The sequence below is a fragment of the Diorhabda sublineata genome, chromosome 10 (genome assembly GCF_026230105.1).
Source record: "Diorhabda sublineata isolate icDioSubl1.1 chromosome 10, icDioSubl1.1, whole genome shotgun sequence".
Lineage (NCBI taxonomy): Eukaryota > Metazoa > Arthropoda > Insecta > Coleoptera > Chrysomelidae > Diorhabda > Diorhabda sublineata.
Window position 1 is genome coordinate 6,375,688 of NC_079483.1, and position 23,888 is coordinate 6,399,575.

The window sequence follows — 23,888 nt, forward strand, 5'->3', positions numbered from 1 at the left end:
GTTTAAAGAGATTTTTTTGACATTAACAATTTGTTTTTTTCGTCTCCTTTCCTTCATCGTTTCAACATTAACACGCTTTTATTAGCATCACCTCTACTTTGGACTTACGTTCGCGCCCGCGCTGACGCTCTCGTTGACGTTACGTTCGAGTTCACGTTGTCTAGGCGTTCGAACGCCAACGCGACCGTTTGTGCTTATAATCCACTTGGTAATGTCGCAAACGTGGGCGCCCCCTTAGTCTGATCAATATATGTGTAACGCAAATGGGAGCGTGGGCGCCCTCGTAATCTGTTAATTTGATCTTTAAAGGTCAATTTATAACCTTTTATGATCGCGATTTATAAACACAAAACAACCCCCGCGCTCGCGTTCCAACGCTTAGTCAACGTGAGCTCGAAACTAACGCCAATGAGAGCGTCAGCGCGGACGCGAACGTAAGCCTTTATAAATCCACCTTAAACGTAAAAGTTTATGAATTTATGTTTCCGTTCGAACATTCGATCTCAGTGTTCGAAATCAAGCACTTCGATAACCTTACCAACTACATCGTGGCGGCTCGATATAAGTTTCGACGAGATGTAGGTATATAAGCAGCCTTTTTCTTTGAAAAAAAAAATACTAAAAACACGCTTTTAAAACACATCAAACTGAAAAGTAGAGAATAATTTTTAAAATAAATTTAAAACAATAATTAATGAAAGAAACTAGTACTATTTTTCATTAATTTTTGTTTTAAGTTTATTTTAAAAAATATTCTCTACTTTTCAGTTTGATTTGTTTTAAAAGCGTGTTTTTAGTTTTTCATTTTCAAATTATATTCATCTAATTGGAACCGTACTCGTATAATGGCATCGGTGCTACTTCTCGTCGAAACTTATATCGAGTCGTCACTGTGTAGTTGGCAAGGTGGTCGAACTATAGTTTTCGGGTTTGTAATCGAGAAAAACATGGCAACGGCGCTGTTAAATTACGGTATCTTGAAATATGTTTGTGATAAAAATCAGAATTATACAGGGGGTTCGAAAATCTCACAGTACAGAGTCGTTTCGAGGATAAATAAATAATCGTAAAATCAGCATTTTTCGATAAAATTTTCACACATAATCTCAAAATTAAAATTTTTAAAAATAATCAAAACAAAATAATTCTTTTTAATTTGATATCGTTTATTATATAAATATATATATAATGTTATATAAAAATAAATATATTTTGTTAATTTTTTCAACTTCTTTTTAATGTGGAAGATCTGACTTCGAAGACGACCGGTTTTTCTTTCGTGCTCGGCATAAACGAATGGGCCCTTCTCACCTTTTCACCTACGATCGGATAAAGTTTGTTTTCCAAAATTTCCTTCCTATTTTCGGTGTATTTCATTTGTTGATTAGCGATTTTTAATTGTCTGTCCAAATGTAATCGTTCTTTTTCTAATTGACTCAAACGTTCCTCGGCGCCTAAAATTTACAGACGTACAAAAAAACTGGCAACAGCGCGGCCATCTCCATAGCATATCTCTCATAAAACAATCGAATTGCAATGTTGACAAATGGAAATTAATTATTCCCCATACTGATTAATGAAAATTAATCTCAAATATTTTCAAAAAAAATCCATAAATCGAATGAAATTTTTGATATAATGCCGTTTGTCAATAAGGAAAATGTTTATCACAGGTTATACAGAGTTGTCAATGGCGAATTGACAATCTAGTAAACAGGAATACCAATCACCATGTTCAATTTCACTTTACATACGATTTCTAAGGGTGTAATTTCGAAATTATTCACTTTCGTAGTGGGATTGTGGCAAAATTAAACACCAAAGTGTACTAACTCTAATATATTCCGAGCTTTCGAATACAGATGTATTCATCGTCTGGGAAATAATTAATTGAGAATTGAGGCGTTTTAAATTTCGTTTTTTTCTTTAAATTTCAAAAAACAATATTCGAATTGATGCTTAATAGAAGTCAATTTTAAAAGAAAACATGAAATTTAATTTCCAGTCGTTGAATAATAAGTATTCGACAGCTCGGAATATATTAGAGTTTGTACACTTTGGTGTTTAATTTTGCCACAAACCTACTACGAAAACAAAATCGCGTCAAAAATTTTCTGCCATACATAAAACAATTATTCAATCATGGAGAGAACTTTTTTTAAATTTCATGAACTTTTTTATACTTTTTAATCGCTTGGTATAGTGTAAAAAACCACAAAATTAATAATAAAAAAATGTTCTTCCTTAGCTGCTTCCCGTATGATTGGAAAATTATTTTTGTAATGAAAGAAAATTGTTTTTCGTGATTACGTAGTGGGATTGTGGCAAAACTAAACACCAAAGTGTACTAACTCTAATATATTTCAGAGCTTTCGAATACAGATGTATTCATCGTCTGGGAATTGCGGAGCTTTAAATTTCGTTTTTCTTTAAAAAATTAACTTCTATCAAGCGTCAAATTTCTTTTGAAATCGATGAATTTGATGTTTTTTTTTAAGAAAAAACAAAATTTAAAACGCCGCAATTCCTAGATGATGAATACATCAGTATTCGAAAGCATGGAATATATTAGAGTTAGTACACTTTGGTGTTTATTTTTGCCACAATCCCACTACTAAAACAATTTGGAGTAGCATTAACACGCAAGAGGACAAGAAGTGCGTGTAGTGGGCTCCAATGCTGGGTAGTCCTTGAACACGAGTCAAAAAATCAACTTTTAATGGTCAACGTTGGAAGCATTAGTTTTATATAAAAATCTACCAAATAATCATATTACGAAATAGAAAAATACATGAAAATTTCTCACATTTTAGTTGAGCTTCTTTTTCCCTTTGGAGTTCCTCATATTCTTTACGTTTCTGTCTTTCTTCTTCGAGTAAAACTCTTTGTTCTTCTTGCAATCTTTCCAATTCTTCACGTTTCTCCCATTCTTCTGCCAATACTCTAGCTTGCAATCTATGTAAATCAATCAACAACCATAAATTTATAATATACTAGGGAAATAGGGGAAAAATATAAGGACAAATCTTAACTCACCCCCTTACAATTTCCTCATCTCGTTTCGCTTGAGTTTCTTCTTCTAAAAGTCTTTCAAGTTTAGCTCTCAGTTCCTCCAATTCAATCAATCGTTTAGCTTCCTCTTTAACGACAACTTCCAATTCTTTTGCATGCCCTTCGGCGGCTTGTCTGGCATTTCGTTCTTGTTGTAATTGAAATTTGGCTCTAATCATTTCCTGAATCCTACCTTGTCTTTGTAGCCTTCTCTTAACGGCCTGAAGACGTTGGTAACTTTCATGCTTACCTGTTACAAGGATAAAACCCAGAAAGGTGTGAAAAATCTAAATCAAAAGGTCTTGGCGAAGAGTAAAATCATTACAACCATGGCACCGAGGAAACCGGAAGGCAACTTCATGGCAGACTTACTGAAGACACACTTTCTAGGAAGCTGCTATCGGCTTCAGAAAACAAAACATGAGCAAAGCTCAAGAGAAACCGCAGCTAAAGCTAAACACTTATACAGCACAATATACGAATCAAATGGACTTCCAACCGTTCAAGTCGCCAGTAGTGAATGGAATCTTCTTCAAAGAGGATAGGAAGATTTCCCGCCACACTTGATCCACATTAGTAGAAGCAGTCTAGAGCTGGGGCAGATACCAGAGCATTGGAGTAGCAGCCACATTTCCTTCAGCCCAATCAAAGTGTACCTCCATGTCAATTCGCATACGGGCTAATCTACGGAGACTGCACTGGTACAAACGAATGGAAATCAGATTGATTTGACAACCCAAGAAAACTCCTTCTAAGATATGGAAGGCGCTTTCAAAAATCCACCACATGTGGAGTTTGGTAGAGTACAAACTGTTGAGCAGACTTGTCAATGATATGCCGACTACTTAGTCATCTCCGCAAGATGTAACTCTAGGACTTAGTTTAAAGAGAACTGAACAATACAATAAAATGGTGTGGATCGGTAGGACTAACTGTCCATCAAGCTAGACGAGCGAATCGTTAAGTGGAAAACAGATGGGAAACTTCTGACGTAAAAACCCAATTGGTGTGCAGAAACTTCGCTGGAAGAATTAGGGTTGTAACCCCAAGGAGTTACTGTGAATGTAAACGATAATGGTGGGGTACTAGAACTAGTTTGGTTACCACGAAGAACAATCTTTCGATGGTACAAAAACTGGCTTGCTTATGTCCAACCGGGGTAATGAAATCATGTTCAACAGCTGCACTAAAAGTGATTCTAAATCCCCCAACTCTCCATATTGTATTCGAAAACGTGGTGAGAAAAAAGCCCTTCAAAAATCAGCAATTTTGGGACGAAATATCAAAAAACTTTCGCATTGAGAAAAAGTTTACCTCAATACTATGCTGTAGAAGTGGAATCAGATCAGAAATGCCATAAAATGGTAGAAGGAGGGATCTAAAGCAACAGATAGAACTGGAATGAGAATGTACGAGCTCGGAATCAAACAAACTGAAAACCTGAATCTGTTTTTCAAACAGAAATTTTTGCCATTGTGTTGTTCAATCTAGATAGCAACTATCGATCATCATCCTATCCGACAGTCAAGCTTTGAGCTTCTATATCATAAAATCCAAATTCGTTTTGGAGCTAGACAAGAAAAATTACCCTCCAAGGGATTCCAGGAAACACAGGAGTGGATGGAAATGAAATAACTGACCTGAGACCTGAACCTTTCGTGGTTTCACCTACAGAACAATGTGCAAAGGAAAAGAAAGTTGATAGGGGTAAAACCAATAACTGGGGAGGTTGAAACAAGCAAAAACTTAGCAGATATAATGGAGTATCCAGAAGGATGAAACCTCTATCCACATTCTTTCGAAGTGTGAGGAACTCCAGAGCACTACACCTGGATGCGTACCAAATAGAAGACGAAAATCTCTGGGGGGTTCTCCAGTATCGCAGGGGGATACGTCACTCAATAAATCGTGTGACTAACTAAGAAAAACACATTCATCGATGTAATAACCTTCAAGATCATTCCAACGCTTCTCTAACTTGTCCATGCCGTGCTTGTAGAAATATTTGTCTATATCCTCAAAGTAGGCTTCAGTTTCAATATTAACTTCTTCATTTGAGCTGGTCAGTAATCACTGGGGATCAGATCCGGACTATATGGATCTGACAATGGCCATCTGTGTGTCAGTCGCACGACTTATTGAGTGATGTATTGCACGTAGCAGCAACTTAAAGATAGTTTCTAGCGGTATTTACGATTAGCACCTATTGTGAAATAAAAGTAAATAAAAAATTACGAAATAAATCATATTATATACGAAATATCGATTCTCCTTTTATTAAATTACTTACCTGAATGTTCGGAGGCAAGTTGTAGAGCCGATACCCATTGTAGTCTACTCATATGATCCGATGTCCCAAATTCAAAAGTTCTTTCAGAACTGTGCAATAAAATTCTATAACCAGCTTTGGGTTCAACTTTACATCCGGGTTCTATCGGTAAAGAACCTTTTCGATCTTTTTCGCTCCTCCCCGTATAATATGCCAATTCTGTCGGTCTTAACACGAACCAATATTCTTTCATAGTGGGAAAAATGTAACCCTTTTTCGAGAGGAATCCTTTTTTTATAACATCCTCGACTATTTTTTGATATACATCGTATATGGCTTCGGTAAGAGCGACCTCGTCTTTAATTTCAATCAAATATCTTTAAAAAAATATCAAATTGTTATCACACGAATAATTTTCGATCTATCGTACGATGTTGATTCAAATATAAACAAAAATTTTTGAAAATCGCGCGAAAAATTAATGTGGCAGCACTGGAAGTTAGATTTGCCTGTTTCTAAGCGTAGAGAATTATAAAATAATATTTTTACGTTTCTAAATCGTCTTGATTTTGGGTCTCTTCCGTTTTAAAATGAGTTTTTTTATAATTCTTGACAGACAGATAAAAATTTGACGTTTTCAACTACAAGACCAATCGAAATTTATAGGTTATGTTAAAGATAATTGAAATATTACGCTACGTGACTATTCCGCCATATTGGAGACAATTTTCGGCGCTTAATTTGAAATTTTTAACTAATCCATCAGGTATTACCAACCCCAAATGTCTAAAATTCCTAAAAACATCCCTATATTGAAACTCTATCATATTAGTCGAAAAAAAAATGTTTTCTCGTTGTTTATTATTGATTTAATGCGAAAAAAAATCTAACCTCGATTCTAAAACGGCGATAAAAGGCGCTAATCGGAAATTCCCCATCGATACGCTTAGATTGGAGAAATCTTCTTCGTCGAATTTACACCCTAGAGACGATGAAATATTCTGAGCTATATTACAAACTTCGGAAGGATGCAGTAGAACTTGATAAACGTTATCGTTGTTATGATCGACTACCAGTTCGGCTAACACGCAGAAAATTCGAAATATTTGAAAAACCGAATCTTCCGATAAAATTCTACCATCTCTGGGTAAATATTTTTTTCTGCATATCAACCAACAAACTTCGGCGATTTTATTCTCGTACACTCGAATTTCTTGGTGTTGTAGCGTTTTCGGCAACGAGGCGAACACTTCTTTTTGCAAATAATATTTGAATTGGTCGAAATTTAAAACGGAAGTGCTGCGGAAGTGTTCCAAGCCTCTTTCGACCCCATAGAGATCTAACAGCGTCCCTATATTAGCGGTTAATACCTAAAATAACGATATTTCAAATCACACAACAATTTAAGGTTAAATTGGTACTAATACGATGATGATTCCTGTAATTCCTGGCCCAAAAAAAGAAAAAATATCTCCATACATTTGCCAGTTACTTCTGGAACCATCCTCGTATTGTTCGTACTAGGTGATCCGCCCTCGTATCTAATTAAAATTGCGCTTCGCCTAATAATAGGCAACCCAATAATTCCGTCCCACTTTCGAGAGATGGGCGGAGTAACTAATATGTGATTAATTGGACTCGAGTTAAGAAATTAAGTGGTCAACTTAAATCTTATTGACTATTTGTACACTTATTCAAATTATAGAAATTTTATAAAGGAAATAACATTCAGATTAAAGTCCGAGTTGTTTTGTTTATATTCGCTAGACCACATGACAGGAGCGATTGAAGCCGCGCGCAAGCGCGGACGCCATTAATATCTTGAAAGGAGAAAATAAAAAAGAACACAGAGTTCTATCTCACATATGGGCGTTATAGTTCGTTTTCAGACTTAAATGAAATAACAGTGCGGTAGAGACATTTTTGTAACTATTTGAAACGTAATAACGCATATATTTAATTTATATTGTGTTGTTAATTAATTATCGAAATTCTGTGATTAACTAGCTACAAAATTGCTCTGAACACTAATTGCTGGAACCTTTGAATGTAAATCTAATTCGATGGTTGGAGCGCTAAATGTCATTTCTTCTTTTTCATACGATTAGTCTAATATCACATATCGCACAAAACAGGGTGAATCTAAAGGAACTTTACATGTTTTCAGCACTGATTTTAATCTGTCATAATAAAATTTGACATTTTTATTAGTGCTATTTGAGTTGTTTTCAGCATCTAGGCCCTTTCTTATAACTACTAGGTGATGCAACTTGATATAGAGGTAAAATGTACCTTATACCGTAGTACACTCTGTATATCTTTTAGATTGAATTATTTAAAAAAAAAGAGAATGCAGCCTTGACATAATACGTGTTTTTACATTCACATAAAATCGTACCAACTCGCAGATTGAAAGCGAGTTTCTATATTTGGCAAAGCAATGAAGAAAATTAAAAACATCTGTGATTATTTTCAATAAAAATTACAATTATTTCGAAAATTGAAAAATATATAATAACAATATTCAATTCTTGTTGCCAAAATAAACAAATCGGTTTAAAAATATTTCACTTGACATTAGAAAATTGTTTCAACTCATCGTGAATAATCTGATTAAGGAATTGATAATAACATCAAATTAAAAATCAATTTACGTTACTTTTAGTTTAGATTTATGTACAAATCCGGATTTATCCTGTTGCAAAGATTCGAACGCAAGCCAAACACAATTTATCGTATTTTCTAAAACCACCGCCATGATTTAATTAAATCATTATCACAAATGTTCACTTTATAATCATCGGTATGACTCACTGTACTGACTGCTCGTAATCTTCAAGTTACCCACGTTGAAAAATGACCGGACAGACCACTACCAGCGATAAACATGTTTATATAAATAATTATATACAGGGTGATTTTCCTATACCCGGTGACATTTATTGACAATTTTTTTTCTCGTAGCTTTATAAATATCAATCACGGCTACTATATAAAATTATTTTCAGTCATATTTTCAGTATGGAAGGTAGTTAGAACAAACCAATTATACGGGGGTGTTCTGCGAAAATCCTTAATAAAACATTTCTGTTCATTGAAAGTATTGGACCAGATTTTTGCAATTTTAGGTTAGGTTAGGTTGTGCGCGTTTGTTTCCGAGTGGAAAATGGAAGATTCTGAGCCCGTAGATGGGTTCCCGATTCCTCTATTTTCCAGAATCCTAATGAGTCTCGTCGGAACGCGATATCTGGAGATCTGAGATCCTTGATCATATCTATGGGAACCTTACATGGTCAAATGTCAAATCAGTCAATTTTTGACAAGTTCGTTAAGCGGAATCGGTGGTGTTTTGATCAGCAGTTAAAAACTCAAACCCCAGCACCAAAAAAATTTCCAAGCTAGCAATATTTAAATTCAAAAACCTTATTAAAAGTTTCTACATTTAAAATTTAAATTTTAAATTTAAAAATATGAAATGATCCATTTAAAAAATCTTTTATTAGATGTGTTGAACTACTTTTGGGACATCCTGTATGGCTGTAAATCATTTTAGACGGTAAATAAAAAATGTTACTGTTTGTCTAGTACATGTGACTCACTCTGTATAAATATGTTCTACTATTTTATTTAGTCATGAATTGTTAGTACAAACATTTTTATTAAACATAAATTATACAGGTTTATATCGAAAATATTATTTTTTGATGAAATATCTAAATCGTATTTTGAGTAAAATGTCAAAAATTGTTTTAGTACGTAATAATATACACGGTGTACTAAAATTAATTATAAATAGTTATAGTTTAAGCGGTGAAAATATTCCATCACGTGACTTAATCGTTAGCAACGATATTCGTATGAATCAAATCAAAATTTTTGTTTTGTTGTAAAATTGTGTTATTAACACGTATATACAGGGTGTTCAGGATAATAACCGACACAGAACAGAGGTATATCCCGAAATATGACAATTTGGGGCGATTTACCGCTATACCTATTACTTATGAGATACCCCCCGTAATTTGGGGGAGATAGGAACATTTAAAAGTAGGTTATGGTTCGTTTTTGACAAAACACAGTTAAAGGGATAAAAATTGCATTCCTAGAGATTTATAGGGTTTCAAAATAAGGGCAAGAAATTTCGCAAAAAAATTAATTTTTTTACTAATTACCAAAAGTTTAAATTAAATCGTAAAATTTTCACAAATTACGTATACTGATATTATTTATGAGATACCCCTCGTAATTTGGGGGAGATAGGAACATTTAAAAGTAGGTTATGGTTCGTTTTTGACAAAACACAGTTAAAGGGATAAAAATTGCATTCCTAGAGATTTATAGGGTTTCAAAATAAGGGCAAGAAATTTCGCAAAAAAATTAATTTTTTTGCTAATTACCAAAAGTTTAAATTAAATCGTAAAATTTTCACAAATTACGTATACTGATATTATTTATGAGATACCCCTCGTAATTTGGGGGAGATAGGAACATTTAAAAGTAGGTTATGGTTCGTTTTTGACAAAACACAGTTAAAGGGATAAAAATTGCATTCCTAGAGATTTATAGGGTTTCAAAATAAGGGCAAGAAATTTCGCAAAAAAATTAATTTTTTTGCTAATTACCAAAAGTTTAAATTAAATCGTAAAATTTTCACAAATTACGTATACTGATATTATTTATGAGATACCCCTCGTAATTTGGGGGAGATAGGAACATTTAAAAGTAGGTTATGGTTCGTTTTTGACAAAACACAGTTAAAGGGATAAAAATTGCATTCCTAAAGATTTATAGGGTTTCAAAATAAGGGCAAGAAATTTCGCAAAAAAATTAATTTTTTTACTAATTACCAAAAGTTTAAATTAAATCGTAAAATTTTCACAAATTACGTATACTGATATTATTTATGAGATACCCCTCGTAATTTGGGGGAGATAGGAACATTTAAAAGTAGGTTATGGTTCGTTTTTGACAAAACACAGTTAAAGGGATAAAAATTGCATTCCTAGAGATTTATAGGGTTTCAAAATAAGGGCAAGAAATTTCGCAAAAAAATTAATTTTTTTGCTAATTACCAAAAGTTTAAATTAAATCGTAAAATTTTCACAAATTACGTATACTGATATTATTTATGAGATACCCCTCGTAATTTGGGGGAGATAGGAACATTTAAAAGTGGGTTATGGTTCGTTTTTGACTAAATACAGTTGAAAGGATTTAATAGAATTCCTAGAGATGAGTCCTGGTTCCAGATCCGGTTTTCAGTATCTTTATTTGGAAGGAACTAAACCAAGAATATAATGGAGAATTTAGGGCTCCCAAAACCGATTTTGACGAAAAAATAAACACCCCTGGTCAATGTTTAAATTTTATATTTCAAAAATGTTTGTTACTAATATTCTTAATATTTGTAATTGTCGTCATGTTCTTCGTCAAGTTCCCCGTCGAAATCGCACGGTAGCCTTTCATCTTTCAATAGATTCGCCGACAATTCTATCAACTTTTCCCACGATCCCTGGTTCGCGTAACATAATATTATGCAGTCGTCGAGAGGGCTGTTATTTAAATCGGGATTGGGGTAGTCAATGGGAATAATATTGTCACTAACTTCCGTGATACTTTTCCATCTTTCTTCCGCCTTTTGTTTCCTCTCTAATCGTTCCGTTTCTGGATCTACAATACGGGAAAATAAGTACAAAAGTCGCACGTACGAGGTTTGTTCTAAAACTATCGAACCTATCCTCATTGACAATTTCGGGCGACCTTTGTAGGCCTTGAACGTCCTTCACTAACTTCATATATACAGTCACCGACTGTGAATCAATTTGACGATAAGTTCGATATTTTTGGTATAATCCTCGTATATTTTTTTAATTTCTGAAAGCTCGTATCGTAAATTGAACCAATTGACAAAATGGAGCAATTTAAACAAACTAAATACTAGACGACGCTCAAATTTTTTTTTGATTTATTTTTAATTAATTTTGATAATAGTATCAACAACAATGACACTTGATAGCTATCAGCTGTCAACAAAAATATGTATAAAGCTGTCAAATAAATACAATCGTTTTATCAGAGATGGCGCTATTAGCTTCCGAAAGCGGCCTTCCAAATTTTAAAGACGATCCACAGAGAAAATCGGAAACACTTAAAAAGATTCGATACTCAAGAAATCGATTCTTACAGATTCTATCGATAGTTCGAAGATGGATTCATTAGAAATCGTTTCATATAGATTAGATACTTGATTAATCGATTTATATCGATTCCTTTCATCCGGAATCCAATCAAATTCGTATGCAACTTGTTCAACAACATTTGGATTATTTTTAAAACGATTTATTATGTTTATAATGGCACTTCTAGTTTATTCCTGTCAGTTGTCAACAAAAAAATGTATAAAGGTGTCAAATAAGTACAATCGTTTTATCAGAGATGGCGCTATTAGCTTCCGAAAGCGGCGTTCCCAATTTTAAAGACGATCCACGGAGAAAATCGGAAACACTTAAAAAGATTCGATACTCAAGCAATCGATTCTTACAGATTTTATCGATAGTTCGAAGATCGATGCATTGGGAATCGATTCATACAGATTTTATCGGTAGTTCGGAGATCGATTCATTAAGAATCGATTCGCGGGTCGAGTGCGCTCGATACGTGGAACATACTTCTTGAGAGAACATCCGGTTAATCAAAAAAAGGAATTTGAAAAAAATCGCGAAAAGTAAGAAACAATCGAAACTGCAAGTTCTAGAACATGTATAACGTTGTGGATAATAAAAATAAGATGTAGTAGTAAATTGGTATGAGATATTGAAATATTTAAGGTTACGATTCACGTATCTTAATAATAGGCGTTATATTTTCAAGTTTTAGTACCTGAAAATGATAGAAAACTTTAAATATTTCAGATTAATTGAGCTCCAAATTGTCAAATTTTGATTGTATGAAATTGTTATGAAAATATATATTTTTTTTTTCAAATAATCAATCACCTGGTTCTTTAGGTTTGCTATCCATCGGTGAGACATCAACTATTACAGCATAACGACTTTGGAATCGTTCAATATTCGGACATGGCAAAACATCAAACATTTGAGCATCTTCTGTAAGTAAAGATGTCAAATAAATTCATAAGAAACAAAATTTTTTGGTGACCTTGCCAGGATAATAATTCGAATTTATTAAATTAATATATTGTCATAGGTCGTTAATAACTGTAAAAAATTTCGAATCAATCCGACGTTTCAAAGTGGAATAAAAACCGAGTTCAAAAATTCCGTTATACAGGGTGTCCCACGACGAGTTAAAACTATCTGTATATGGCACAATACTCAATAGTCAAATCATGAAAATTTCAACGTTTGGGTTTTCGGATACGATCTTTTTAACTAAAATATTTTTAAATATGGCCGACTTCCGAATCTACCGGATAAGTCTACTGTAACTTTATTACTTTAAATGGAATTCCCTGTATATTAATACATTTTTGAAATTAACGTAAAATTTTAGTATACTTTTGTCGGAAAACTTTTTCCGAAAAATGCATACTTTTTGAGTTATTGATGTTTTTGTAAAAAATTTGACAGTTACAGACGCTTATAAATTATTTTTTTATGTATATATCCTTAAAGATATGAAAATTATTTCTATTCAGTTGCTTTAAGCAAGGTCAGACGTATTTGAATCTATGTTAAAAAATTTTTCATTTTATACAGGGTACGTATATAATATGTTCAAAGTTTAACTCCATATATATCAAATTTCTTCATTTTTTTAAATAGAACCACCCGGTTTTTTCTATTTTAATGCATTCAGGGGTAAAAAATAAGGAAAGTTCATGTATACTTTCCTATACCTAAACCTTACCGTTATCCAGATATTAAATGTTTTCTGTAAATTTTAGAGTTGAACTTTGAACACTTTTTATACACACCCTGTATAAAATAAAAAATTTTTAACATAGATTCAAATATGTCTAACCTTGCTAAAACCAACCCAATAGAAACAATTTTCATATCTTTCAAGGTTTCCTCGTAAAAAAAGAATTTATAAGGATCTGCAACCGTCAAATTTTTTACAAAAACATCAATAACGTCCTCGTGACAGTTTAGGCGCTCTTGAAGGTGTTTTTGTACTGCCCTTCGAACGACAGTTAGTCTGGAACGACCAGTGACAGGTCTTCTGGAAAAGGGCCGCTGTCCACCTCACCCAAGTCCGTGACATAATCAGACGAAGGGCAATGTTTTTGTTGAACAAAATTTAGAAACAAAAAATGGGCTCTAAACATAGACAAACTTGAAAATTTAAAAGGGGGGACAAGTTTTTTTGGAGATGTGTTTATTCGATTAACAATTTTACCTGCAACTGCTCCTGATAGTGCCGGACAAGGTACGGTCGATAGTGAAGTGGTAGTATTTTCAGACGGTTGCGATTTATTTTTTGATAATGGACAAGCAACTATATTCGCTGATGGTACCGACGGCGCGTTCTGTCCGCCATTATCGGAACAGTAACGCCGTTGCGCCATATTTTCACTCAAAATTTAACAAATTCGATTCAAGACACTGAAAATTTCGAGTTGATTGACAACTAACAAATTTGACACAACAAAATTCTAACATATGGTTATGTAATACCAACCGAATTTATTTTTAATTTACTAATGGAGTACTGCCAATCATATTTTTTTTTATTAAAAATAAGTTTCATACTTTATTTAAAAATAATAACTTTGGCGTTTTCATTGTTATGGACAACCCTGTATATTGGTACGTAATTCCAAAGTGATAACCTCGAAACTGCCTAATGAATTTGCGGAAAACTTTTTTCGATGTCTCTTATAATCAAGAATAAAAGTGTATTGAAAAATATAGTATGAAAATTCTTGAAAACGGGCTCTGTTACCGACGCGCCACTTTCTGGATGACCGGTATCTGTAACAACTAACGGAAGTATGGAAACAGTGGGGCTGGAGTTAGTTAAATACCCGAACCAATCTGCAGTGTAACTATCGGGAGAAGTGGAAGTATCCGATTACGACGACTGCTGAAACGCGTGCGCTATGGAGTATGGATTCGTTGATTTTCACGGTTATGTAAACTGACAACCTGTGATTTCTTCCCGTGAGGACCGCGTTTGAGCTTCCTCGTCCACCGTATAGTCCAGATCTAGCTACCTGTGATTACTGATCTCAAAAAATGCTCGTTGGTAAGAAATTCAGCTCAAATGAAGAAGCAATTGTTGACACTGAAGCTTACTTTGAAACAAAAGACGAATCCTTCTACAAACACGGCATCGAGAAGTTAGAGAAGCGTTGGTATGATCGTATGGCTCTTGAAGAAGATTACATTGATGTATAAACTCGATTTTTGTTTAATTTTTCTATCAATATTTATATAGAAAAAAATTATTGAAAATTTTGTAGGTAGTTTAAACATTTCAGTAAGGCCGCCATATTGCGTGAAGACATTGGTATAAAATAAATCCTGTACGTGAAAGTGAATACGACAGTTATTCTTTTGGTTATTATAAAATAAGGATTTTAAAAATACAATGACTAAGTTTTTTATGATGCCAAGAAATTCGATTATACAACAAAAATTGTTTGAAAGTGTTGGTCGTTTTGCGATATTTAATTATTTTTGTTGCCAGGATCATTTTAATTCAAGTTTCAAATTTAACTTATTTTAATAATAAATATTAAATAAAATGTTTTTGTTAGATATTTGGGTATTATATTATATTAGGTAGTAGGTAGTTAGTTCTCTCGGATCCTTAACATTGTAAAATCTGACCCTTATATCGAAAACCTTTTTTTCTTCTTCATTTTATGAAATACCAAAATGTTAGTTAGTTAAAGTTAATATTCCCCCCAAAAAAAAACATTTATATAATTAATGACATATATTTAATATATATACATAGGTAACTTATTCTATTAGTCGAATATTTCTTCTTCTTCACCACCAATGGCTTTCCAAAACGCTGTAACCATTTGCTCGGCACATTGTTTCCTCTGGTTTACTGGCATTCCTTGTAAGCTGTCTTTCATCGTTTGTAATTGAGAAAATAAATCAGCGAAATCATCCAATTCATCATTTGGTAATATCTTTTCATTCCCATCACCGTTATCTTTTTTTGTATCACTACATTCAACAGATTTTATATTTTTTTTATCTTTCATCACTAAATTAGACCATGTATGTGAATGTAGAGCTTCTACTACCTAATAAAATAATAATTATTTATTTTTATTAGAAAATAATCGATTATATTCACCCTCTCAACGCCGAATTTCTCGGTGATTATTTCGTCTTCGTCTTGTTTCAAAACTGTTGGATACAATTCAATAAATTCGAATCCCATTTTTAAGCACCACTCTAGTGCTCGAGTTTTAGTTATTTTGGTGTTTTCTGTGCAATAGTTTGCTAAAAGTAACTTAACATCGGCGTTCCATACATCTGAAAATTATTATTAAAATCGTCAAAATATACAAACTAAACTGGTTTACCCAAAAATTTCCATTTTTTCAAATCGTCTAATCCGGTTTCACTGTTGGAATCCATGTGTATAATTAGAGCCTCTATACTTTTAATTAGGTCTTCATCTTGTTCCGCGTCGGTAGTTTCGATTTCGAGAAAATTTACTCGCGCCGTATAATATTTGGTATCTATATTCCAACAATGTTTTGTAACACCAGGCTTATCACTAGTTTCAGAAATAATTTGTAGCTTTGTAATTAACTTGATAAGAGACTTAGGTCTAGTTTGACTACTGCTAACTACAGCTATTCCCGGTAACGTTTCCATTTTTATTTATAATAAAAACATTTGGGTAAACAATTTTTTGGAGGTTTCAAAATGAACAACTTCTTCTTTTATTTGATTTCATTTTCTCTACATTACGAATCATAGATAAAGCTATAGATTAGGGGTGCATTCTATGACGCCTGAGGTATTCTTTTGGGCGTTCCAGACGCTAGTTCGATGATAAAGATAACCTTAATTGTGCGCGTATATAAGAAATTTCAATACTGATCAACAATTTTAAATTATTTATAAGGTATCATATGTAAAGAAATTCCATTTCTTTAATTGGAAACATCGTTTGCTTTACTTATCTGTAGGTTATGATGTCTATGGTAGAACTGTCATGGATGTCATGATGACATTGTCTATTATTGTTAATTTTGAGGTTAAATAAGTTGGGATATGTGAATAATTTTATTTTAAAAATTATTTGTTTAAGAAAGAATAGAAGAAATAAACTTTAAATGTCGTTCGAGCAACAAATGTTTGTTTCAACTAATCCAAACAATTATCTAGATCCAGACGAATTTTTTAAACATAGATTAATGGATCGGTGTTTATATGATCAACTTTTAAACTCAACTAAAAATTTAATAAGAAAACGTGATTGTCGATTAAATCAGGAAGTTAATCACTAGTTCTTGTCATGGAATTTTTAAATTTTCAAATTCTATATTCTGTTAAATTTTAGTTTTCCTGTATGTAGCCAACTGTTTCTGACAGCCTTTCACTCATAGAAGTCATTGTTCAGAGTATCTGCAGCTACAAACTACACTAGACAAGTGAGGTTATGTTTTTGACGTTCAACGGCGATCAGTGCGTAAAAAGTAGATTAACTTCGATGTCAAGAGCACGCACTAGCGCGATCATTGTTTGCGTTATCACGGTTTCTTAACAATTTGAACTACGTTTCATTCTGTGTATCATTTAAATGGAACGGGAAAGTTGATAGTCGTGAATGCAATATAAATAAATAATAATTCAAAATATACTTGTATATCGATTTAAATGGTTAATATATTATTAAACTTTAAAAATTATTAATTGAATATTTCTATAGCGGCCTTTTCAGATGTGCATCCATATTGACGTAATATGTGGTTTGTGATCTTGACCGATTTATTTGACAACTGTCATTTAAATCAAAACAAAAAATTGACATATCTACGTAAATGTCACAGTTATAAGTTCTATTAAGTTAAATAACACAATTGGGGACGTAAAAATGAATTATGAAGAAATATGTGATTATTATTTAAATACCTAAATAAAATACAACTCGAAATATGTCCTGAAAGTAAGGTTTTTCTACATCGTGAAATATTACCCTTACACTTAATATTTTTTTAGTTACCTCAATATAATTAACAATGGAATTAAAGGTTTGGGTGGAAGGAATACAACGTATAGTTTGTGGCGTTACGGAAGCAACAACTTGTCAAGTAATTTTGATATATATTTAGATTACTATGTCACATTTATTAATCAATATTGAACATTTTACATGTCGAAATAAAAACCTGTATTAACATATCAATAATTAATTTTTAGGATGTGGTATTTGCACTCGCTCATGCTACAGGTAAATCTGGTAGATTTACTTTAATAGAAAGATGGAGAAATAATGAGAGACAGCTTTCTCCAAACGAAAACCCAATGAAGATCGTCATGAAATGGGGAGAATATTCAAACGATGTTCAATTCATTCTCCAACGTAGCGAAAGTGTTAAATTTGCTCAACAGTCAAAAATAAAAAATTCTAGTAGTGCCAGCAGTACCCCAACTCACTGTGTAAATACACTCGATTCTTCTGATCAACAACAAGATCTCAATAGAACTTTCAGGTACATTCGCAATTTATTATCGAATTTAATATAAAATTTGATGTCTTCATTTACAGCGGCAGTTATTTACCAACTTATGATAATGTAGGTATAGTAAAAGGTATTCCACAAACGAAATTTACTTCTCTAGAAGTAAGGGAATCTTTATCACACTCTGCACACAGTTCTCCAAAGAAAAGTAACTGTTCCGGTGGTTCTGATGTGTCAGATCATTCTAGTCAAAGAGTGGCACCACCTGCTCCTCCTCCATACAGAGATCCACCACCTCCAACGTCTTCAATATACCATGACAAATTTAAAAAAGGAAATATACCTGTTAGTATAATATTTTTGTTATATTCTTGTTTTAAACTTCTATTTATTATTAATCTCATAGGAACATATAAAGAAGGATAAAGATGAAAACCGAAACAAAGTTCAAAATAATGTGTTCTATAATACCCAGTATAGAGAACTGGTAGCACTGATTAATTACCAACGAGAAAAATTATCTAATCAACAGGCTGATATTAATAAGGTATCGTATCTATTAATCCTAGTTTTCGGTTAATTATAAAATTTTTTTGTTACAGTACGATGCTGAAATTATATTTCTAGAAGGAAAGGAAAAAGAAAAACAGCGTCAGTTAGATTTTATAACACAAGAGTTAATAGCAATATCAAATATAAGTAAAAATCATCAAGAACAAGTGAGTTTATTGAAAAAAAAAAATTTTGCTTGTAATTATTTGGTGTTTATTTCAAGATCCAAGCTCTGAGTTACGTAGAAGAAGAAAGTGAGATTGTAAAACAACAAGAAAAAACTTTACAATCAGAAATTACTTTGTTAAGATCGAAATTGGCGAATTGTGAAACTGAATTGTTGCAATGTAAAAATAAAATACGGTAATTAATGATAACGTTCATTTGGTTTATGAATGTGAAATATATATTTTTTTCAGGCTTCTAATGGATGAATTACAGTTAGAACAACGAGTCCAGAGTAGAAGGGCAGAATCTTTGAAACACCTTGAAAGGAATATACTCACCGAAGTCGAGAGGCTTCAAAAAGATATTGAATTAGCTAAACAGAGCACAGATTTACATCACTTGACAGCAGAAACTTTAAAACGAGAGGTAAATATTAAATTAACACCCATAATTATTTTTCTGGCTTCTGATTTTTCTTTTGTATTGTACATTTGAACTACTGTAATTTGGAGGTCCTGAATGGCTGTTTCAATGGTTGGAATGATATTTTTTTCTGTTAAATTGTTTACATTATTGTTATGAATGAGATATCTTCATTTGGAAGACCTTTCCACCTCATTTCAGGTGTATCAACCATCTGAGTTGCAGTCTATCATGTTTTTCTTGTATTAGATGATTTGGTTTCAGTTTCTAATCGTTCCTGATGCTTCTAACTATTTTAATGTATTGTACATATGAACTACTGTAATTTGGAGGTCCTGAATAGCTGTTTCAATGGTTGGAATGATATTTTTTTCTGTTAAATTGTTTACATTATTGTTATGGACAAGATATCTTCATTTGGAAGACCTTTCCATCTCATTTCAGGTGTATCAACCATCTGAGTTGCAGTCTATCATTTTTTTCTTGTATTAGATGATTTGGTTTCAGTTTCTAATCGTTCCTGATGCTTCTAACTATTTTTATGTATTGTACATATGAACTACTGTAATTTGGAGGTCCTGAATAGCTGTTTCAATGGTTGGAATGATATTTTTTTCTGTTAAATTGTTTACATTATTGTTATGAATGAGATATCTTCATTTGGAAGACATTTCCACCTCATTACAGGTGTATCAACCATCTGAGTTGCAGTCTATCATTTTTTTCTTGTATTAGATGATTTGGTTTCAGTTTCTAATCGTTCCTGATGCTTCTAACTATTTTAATGTATTGTACATATGAACTACTGTAATTTGGAGGTCCTGAATAGCTGTTTCAATGGTTGGAATGATATTTTTTTCTGTTAAATTGTTTACATTATTGTTATGGACAAGATATCTTCATTTGGAAGACCTTTCCATCTCATTTCAGGTGTATCAACCATCTGAGTTGCAGTCTATCATTTTTTTCTTGTATTAGATGATTTGGTTTCAGTTTCTAATCGTTCCTGATGCTTCTAACTATTTTAATGTATTGTACATATGAACTACTGTAATTTGGAGGTCCTGAATAGCTGTTTCAATGGTTGGAATGATATTTTTTTCTGTTAAATTGTTTACATTATTGTTATGGACAAGATATCTTCATTTGGAAGACCTTTCCATCTCATTTCAGGTGTATCAACCATCTGAGTTGCAGTCTATCATGTTTTTCTTGTATTAGATGATTTGGTTTCAGTTTCTAATCGTTCCTGATGCTTCTAACTATTTTTATGTATTGTATATTTGAACTACTGTAATTTGGAGGTCCTGAATAGCTGTTTTAATGGTTGGAATGATATTTTTTTCTGTTAAATTGTTTACATTATTGTTATGGATGAGATATCTTCATTTGGAAGACCTTTCCACCTCATTTCAGGTGTATCAACCATCTAAGTTGAAGTCTATCATTTTTTTCTTGTATTAGATGTTGTGGTTTTAGTTTCTAATCGTTCCTGATGCTTCTCACTTTTTCTATTGTACATTTGAACTACTGCGATTCAAAGTTTCCAAATAGTAATTCATTTTGATGAAATAATAACTTTTTGTACTTAAAAGACAATTCAATTGATGCTGTTGTGTTCTTGTAAGGGATTCTTCTATTAAAGATTCCATTTCTGCTCTATATTTCGAACTGTATTTGTTTCTAATTTTCCTTGGTGCCTTAGACTCTTCTGTTGTATTCAGTGTTCGATGTTCCTAGGTCGCTTCTTTGGAAACTGCCATATTGGAAAAGAAAAAGCAAGTAGAACATTTAGTTTCTGAAATGAAAGAAGCTAATTTGGAAAGTTTGAGTATAGTACCTCCGGAAGATATCAGACAAATTTTGGAGGGACCTTTGAAATCTGGTAGTACTAGAAAGATGATAGGTTCACCTAGACAACTAGAAAACGCCGTACCTACCAATAAAAATCCTCACGGCGTTTGGGTTTAAGCTGATTTATTAATAAAAAATTCCGAAAAAAATTATAGAGGACACAAATGCGTTTTCTAAATGAATTAGAAAAAATTTTATCACTTAAATGTCTAGTAGATAATAGTAAACCAGATATAATCGTATGGTGATCGAAAATTATACTTGTGGTAACAATATACAAAGTGTTCCATGACGATTTAGATTGAATTTTGTACTAACAAAAATTTAGTGATCCTGTGGTCTTAGAAATATTGGAATTGGTATTATTTTTATAAAGTATCCATAACTGGGGATTGAATAACAAATTTTAGGTATTGTAACTAATTTTTATAAACTATTTAAAAGGAAAATACCAAAAACATTGTTATCGAGGGAAAAAATACAATGTATTTAGTATTTAAAATATTAATGAGACAGTTACTTGTATGAATCAGAGTTTGAAGGTCAAAATTTTCATTTATTTTAATAAAGCTAGATTTTTGCTACTTTACATTGAGCGTTTTGATCTATTTTAATGAGATTCAAGATTCAACACCCTGTATTTTCAATAAATTATGAAACTGTAAAAATATAGTTTGTTACTAAAGTTTTAAGTATTTATATTTTTTGTGGAAAATTTTTAATATACAAGGTGGTTCAAGTCGCATATTTAATTCAGTGGCAAAAATCATTAATTAATATTATTTTTTATATACAATTTGAACAAATTTTAATAAAATTTTGTGGAATTTATTCAAATCCCATATCTCTAACTATGTTTTGAACATTTCACAAAAGGGAGAAGGTTTTTTATACCCGGAAGGAAATTTGAAGAATAATCCTGGTTGAAATAAAATATGTTGGACACACTGTATATCAAAATGATTTGAAATCATAATATGAATCAATAAATCGTCGTGGGACATGAAGGTATTTGTCGAATAGAAATAGTTTGCAAGAAAATATGGTAATTTTATATTATCGTGGTCCTTTTGTTTTTTTACTCTAGAAAATCAAAAAATCATTCGAATTAAATGAATTTTTATTCAAAGATCTCCTTTTTAACAAAAAAAGAATGTAGGAAATATCTCACTTGAATATTTTTACTGATGAAACTTGAAAAGCATGGGCTTTTCCTCACCGGAAGGCTTACCACAGCTCTTATGCCCAGTGGTGAAGCGTCTTTTAGACAACTTGAGCTTCAAATCAGATTAAAACTGGAAAACTCCAAAAATTATTACTAGCTATTCTTTTTCATTCGCTCAAATGGCCTGTAACATTTTTGTATGATTTGTTCTCAATTTTTTTGTTATTTTCTATATATTGAGAGAAAAATGTAAAATAATAATAAAATAAATAATTATACATTCATTCATGAACATTTAAATCTATGAAACTAATATAAGTTTTCATTTTAGTGATTTGTTTTTTGTAAAATGAACATTTTGAAAGGAAATTAATTGATATCAGATGATTTTTCAATTTTTTAAAGCCAAAAAACGAGGGGGGTCTGATACAATTACCTAAATTATTTATAAATTATTATTGCTCATATAAAACTTGTTTTAATTAATATTAAAATGAAAATTGATATTTAATCACTGTATTTATCTATAATAATCTTGAATTATTGTCCATTGTCACAGCTGATGAGATTTTTACAATTGTTTACACTTATTTTATATAAACACTATGCGAAAGTACTTATTTAAACTTTTTGATTGTATATACACGTTTAATTTTCGTATTTTCATGTTGTTTTTCTTGTATTTTCCCACTTTTTATAAGTATAGTTGTGATATGGTCATTTTTATAATTTCTCTTCAAATGTACTGTCATTTCTTTTTTTAAAATAACTGATTTTCATTCGGCATATTTATAATGTAGTTATTTAATCGTAAAAGATTTTTTTATTTGTTGTTTTTTTTTTAAATAATGTAATTAGATCATACTTGAATAAATAATTCAACTGTTATCGGGTTTTTTATTAAAAACATCCCAATTTTCCTGAATTTTTGATGATTTTCATCTTTCTGAGCTCAAACTGTCTAGATTCTTTCAGAAAAATCTTTGAAAACACGCTAGTTGGTCTCTATTATAAGAATTATTTTACTAGTTATATTGCTCTAATTTTTTTCCATTTTGAATCTTATTTCTAATTGTACTCAATTTTTGATAATTTTCATCTTCCTAAGCTCAAACTGTGTCAATTCTTTCAAAAAAATCCTTGGAAATACTCTAGTTCATGTGAGCCCTGAAACATGACGATAAAATAACTATTTCATTAATTATATCGGTTCAAATCTCTTTCCAGTTGTATTTTTCTCTAATTCTCTCTAGACTCTTGGCATTTGTTTATTCCTAATCTTAAAATATAATAACTATTCCACTAATTTTATAGGTCTAGATCTGTCTCTATTTGTACTTTAGTCCTAATTATACCGAATTTCTAGTGAATTTCATCTTTTTTGGCTCAAAAAGTCACAATTCATTTAGACAAATTTTTAATGCTACTTTTGTTGGTTTGAGCTCTGCTGTTTTTGAAATAAAAACTATTTCACTCATTATTTTGTTGCAAATTCCTTTCCAGTTGCATTTTATTTCCAATTGTACTGATTTTTTGCTAACTCATCTTTCTTTTCTTTGAGAATACTACGTCTGAGCTCTGCAGTTTCTGACAATATTTTCATTATTGCAACAAATCTAATCCCAGTTGCAAATAATTTCTAATTAACTAATAAGTGGTAATTTACAGTTTTCTCAACTTAATCCATCCCAATTTTTTTACCAAATTTTGAAAAACTTATTTTCTCTTAAACCGAAATATTTCGTGAGAAATAATAGTAAAAATCACTGAAAATTGTTTTC

At 31.9% G+C, this 23,888-nt stretch overlaps 4 protein-coding genes across 4 annotated transcripts; 1 reads left to right on the forward strand and 3 right to left on the reverse strand.

Moving 5' to 3' along the window:
* Positions 1-1,160: 1,160 nt before the first annotated feature.
* Positions 1,161-8,186, reverse strand: LOC130449482 (switch-associated protein 70-like). The gene is made up of 6 exons (XM_056787330.1): positions 7,980-8,186; positions 6,212-6,690; positions 5,342-5,697; positions 3,037-3,301; positions 2,807-2,955; positions 1,161-1,454 (listed from the first exon to the last, which is right to left on the reverse strand). Exons 1-6 carry the CDS (start codon positions 8,076-8,078, stop codon positions 1,225-1,227), a joined length of 1,578 nt encoding a protein of 525 aa, XP_056643308.1. The 5' UTR covers positions 8,079-8,186; the 3' UTR covers positions 1,161-1,224.
* Positions 8,187-10,711: 2,525 nt separating this feature from the next.
* LOC130449830 (uncharacterized) lies at positions 10,712-13,850 on the reverse strand. The gene is made up of 3 exons (XM_056787867.1): positions 13,682-13,850; positions 12,316-12,426; positions 10,712-10,990 (listed from the first exon to the last, which is right to left on the reverse strand). Exons 1-3 carry the CDS (start codon positions 13,848-13,850, stop codon positions 10,719-10,721), a joined length of 552 nt encoding a protein of 183 aa, XP_056643845.1. The 3' UTR covers positions 10,712-10,718.
* Positions 13,851-15,207: 1,357 nt separating this feature from the next.
* Positions 15,208-16,205, reverse strand: LOC130449590 (alpha- and gamma-adaptin-binding protein p34-like). Its single transcript, XM_056787517.1, has 3 exons — positions 15,834-16,205; positions 15,602-15,783; positions 15,208-15,548 (listed from the first exon to the last, which is right to left on the reverse strand). The coding sequence occupies exons 1-3, from the start codon at positions 16,129-16,131 to the stop codon at positions 15,261-15,263; spliced, it is 768 nt and encodes a 255-aa protein (XP_056643495.1). The 5' UTR covers positions 16,132-16,205; the 3' UTR covers positions 15,208-15,260.
* A 1,042-nt stretch (positions 16,206-17,247) lies between these two features.
* LOC130449718 (ras association domain-containing protein 8) lies at positions 17,248-22,995 on the forward strand. The gene is made up of 9 exons (XM_056787690.1): positions 17,248-17,428; positions 17,482-17,573; positions 17,683-17,975; positions 18,032-18,290; positions 18,352-18,492; positions 18,548-18,664; positions 18,721-18,860; positions 18,917-19,091; positions 20,829-22,995. Exons 2-9 carry the CDS (start codon positions 17,502-17,504, stop codon positions 21,057-21,059), a joined length of 1,428 nt encoding a protein of 475 aa, XP_056643668.1. The 5' UTR covers positions 17,248-17,428; positions 17,482-17,501; the 3' UTR covers positions 21,060-22,995.
* Positions 22,996-23,888: the final 893 nt, after the last annotated feature.

Coding starts and splice junctions, on each gene's coding strand:
- LOC130449590 (XM_056787517.1), bottom strand. CDS start 16,131: ATGGAAACGTTACCGGGAATAGCTGTAGTTAGCAGTAGTCAAACTAGA. Junction 15,784..15,833: donor GAAAAAATGGAAATTTTTGG/GTAAACCAGTTT, acceptor AATAATTTTCAG/ATGTATGGAACGCCGATGTT. Junction 15,549..15,601: donor AGAAATTCGGCGTTGAGAGG/GTGAATATAATC, acceptor TTATTTTATTAG/GTAGTAGAAGCTCTACATTC.
- LOC130449482 (XM_056787330.1), bottom strand. CDS start 8,078: ATGGCGGTGGTTTTAGAAAATACGATAAATTGTGTTTGGCTTGCGTTC. Junction 6,691..7,979: donor TACATAAATCTAAACTAAAA/GTAACGTAAATT, acceptor TCGTTATTTTAG/GTATTAACCGCTAATATAGG. Junction 3,302..5,341: donor ACTTGCCTCCGAACATTCAG/GTAAGTAATTTA, acceptor TCCTTGTAACAG/GTAAGCATGAAAGTTACCAA.
- LOC130449718 (XM_056787690.1), top strand. CDS start 17,502: ATGGAATTAAAGGTTTGGGTGGAAGGAATACAACGTATAGTTTGTGGC. Junction 17,574..17,682: donor CGGAAGCAACAACTTGTCAA/GTAATTTTGATA, acceptor ATTAATTTTTAG/GATGTGGTATTTGCACTCGC. Junction 18,861..18,916: donor CAATGTAAAAATAAAATACG/GTAATTAATGAT, acceptor TATTTTTTTCAG/GCTTCTAATGGATGAATTAC.
- LOC130449830 (XM_056787867.1), bottom strand. CDS start 13,850: ATGGCGCAACGGCGTTACTGTTCCGATAATGGCGGACAGAACGCGCCG. Junction 12,427..13,681: donor ACTATCAGGAGCAGTTGCAG/GTAAAATTGTTA, acceptor CTTTACTTACAG/AAGATGCTCAAATGTTTGAT. Junction 10,991..12,315: donor TAGCAAACCTAAAGAACCAG/GTGATTGATTAT, acceptor CCCGTATTGTAG/ATCCAGAAACGGAACGATTA.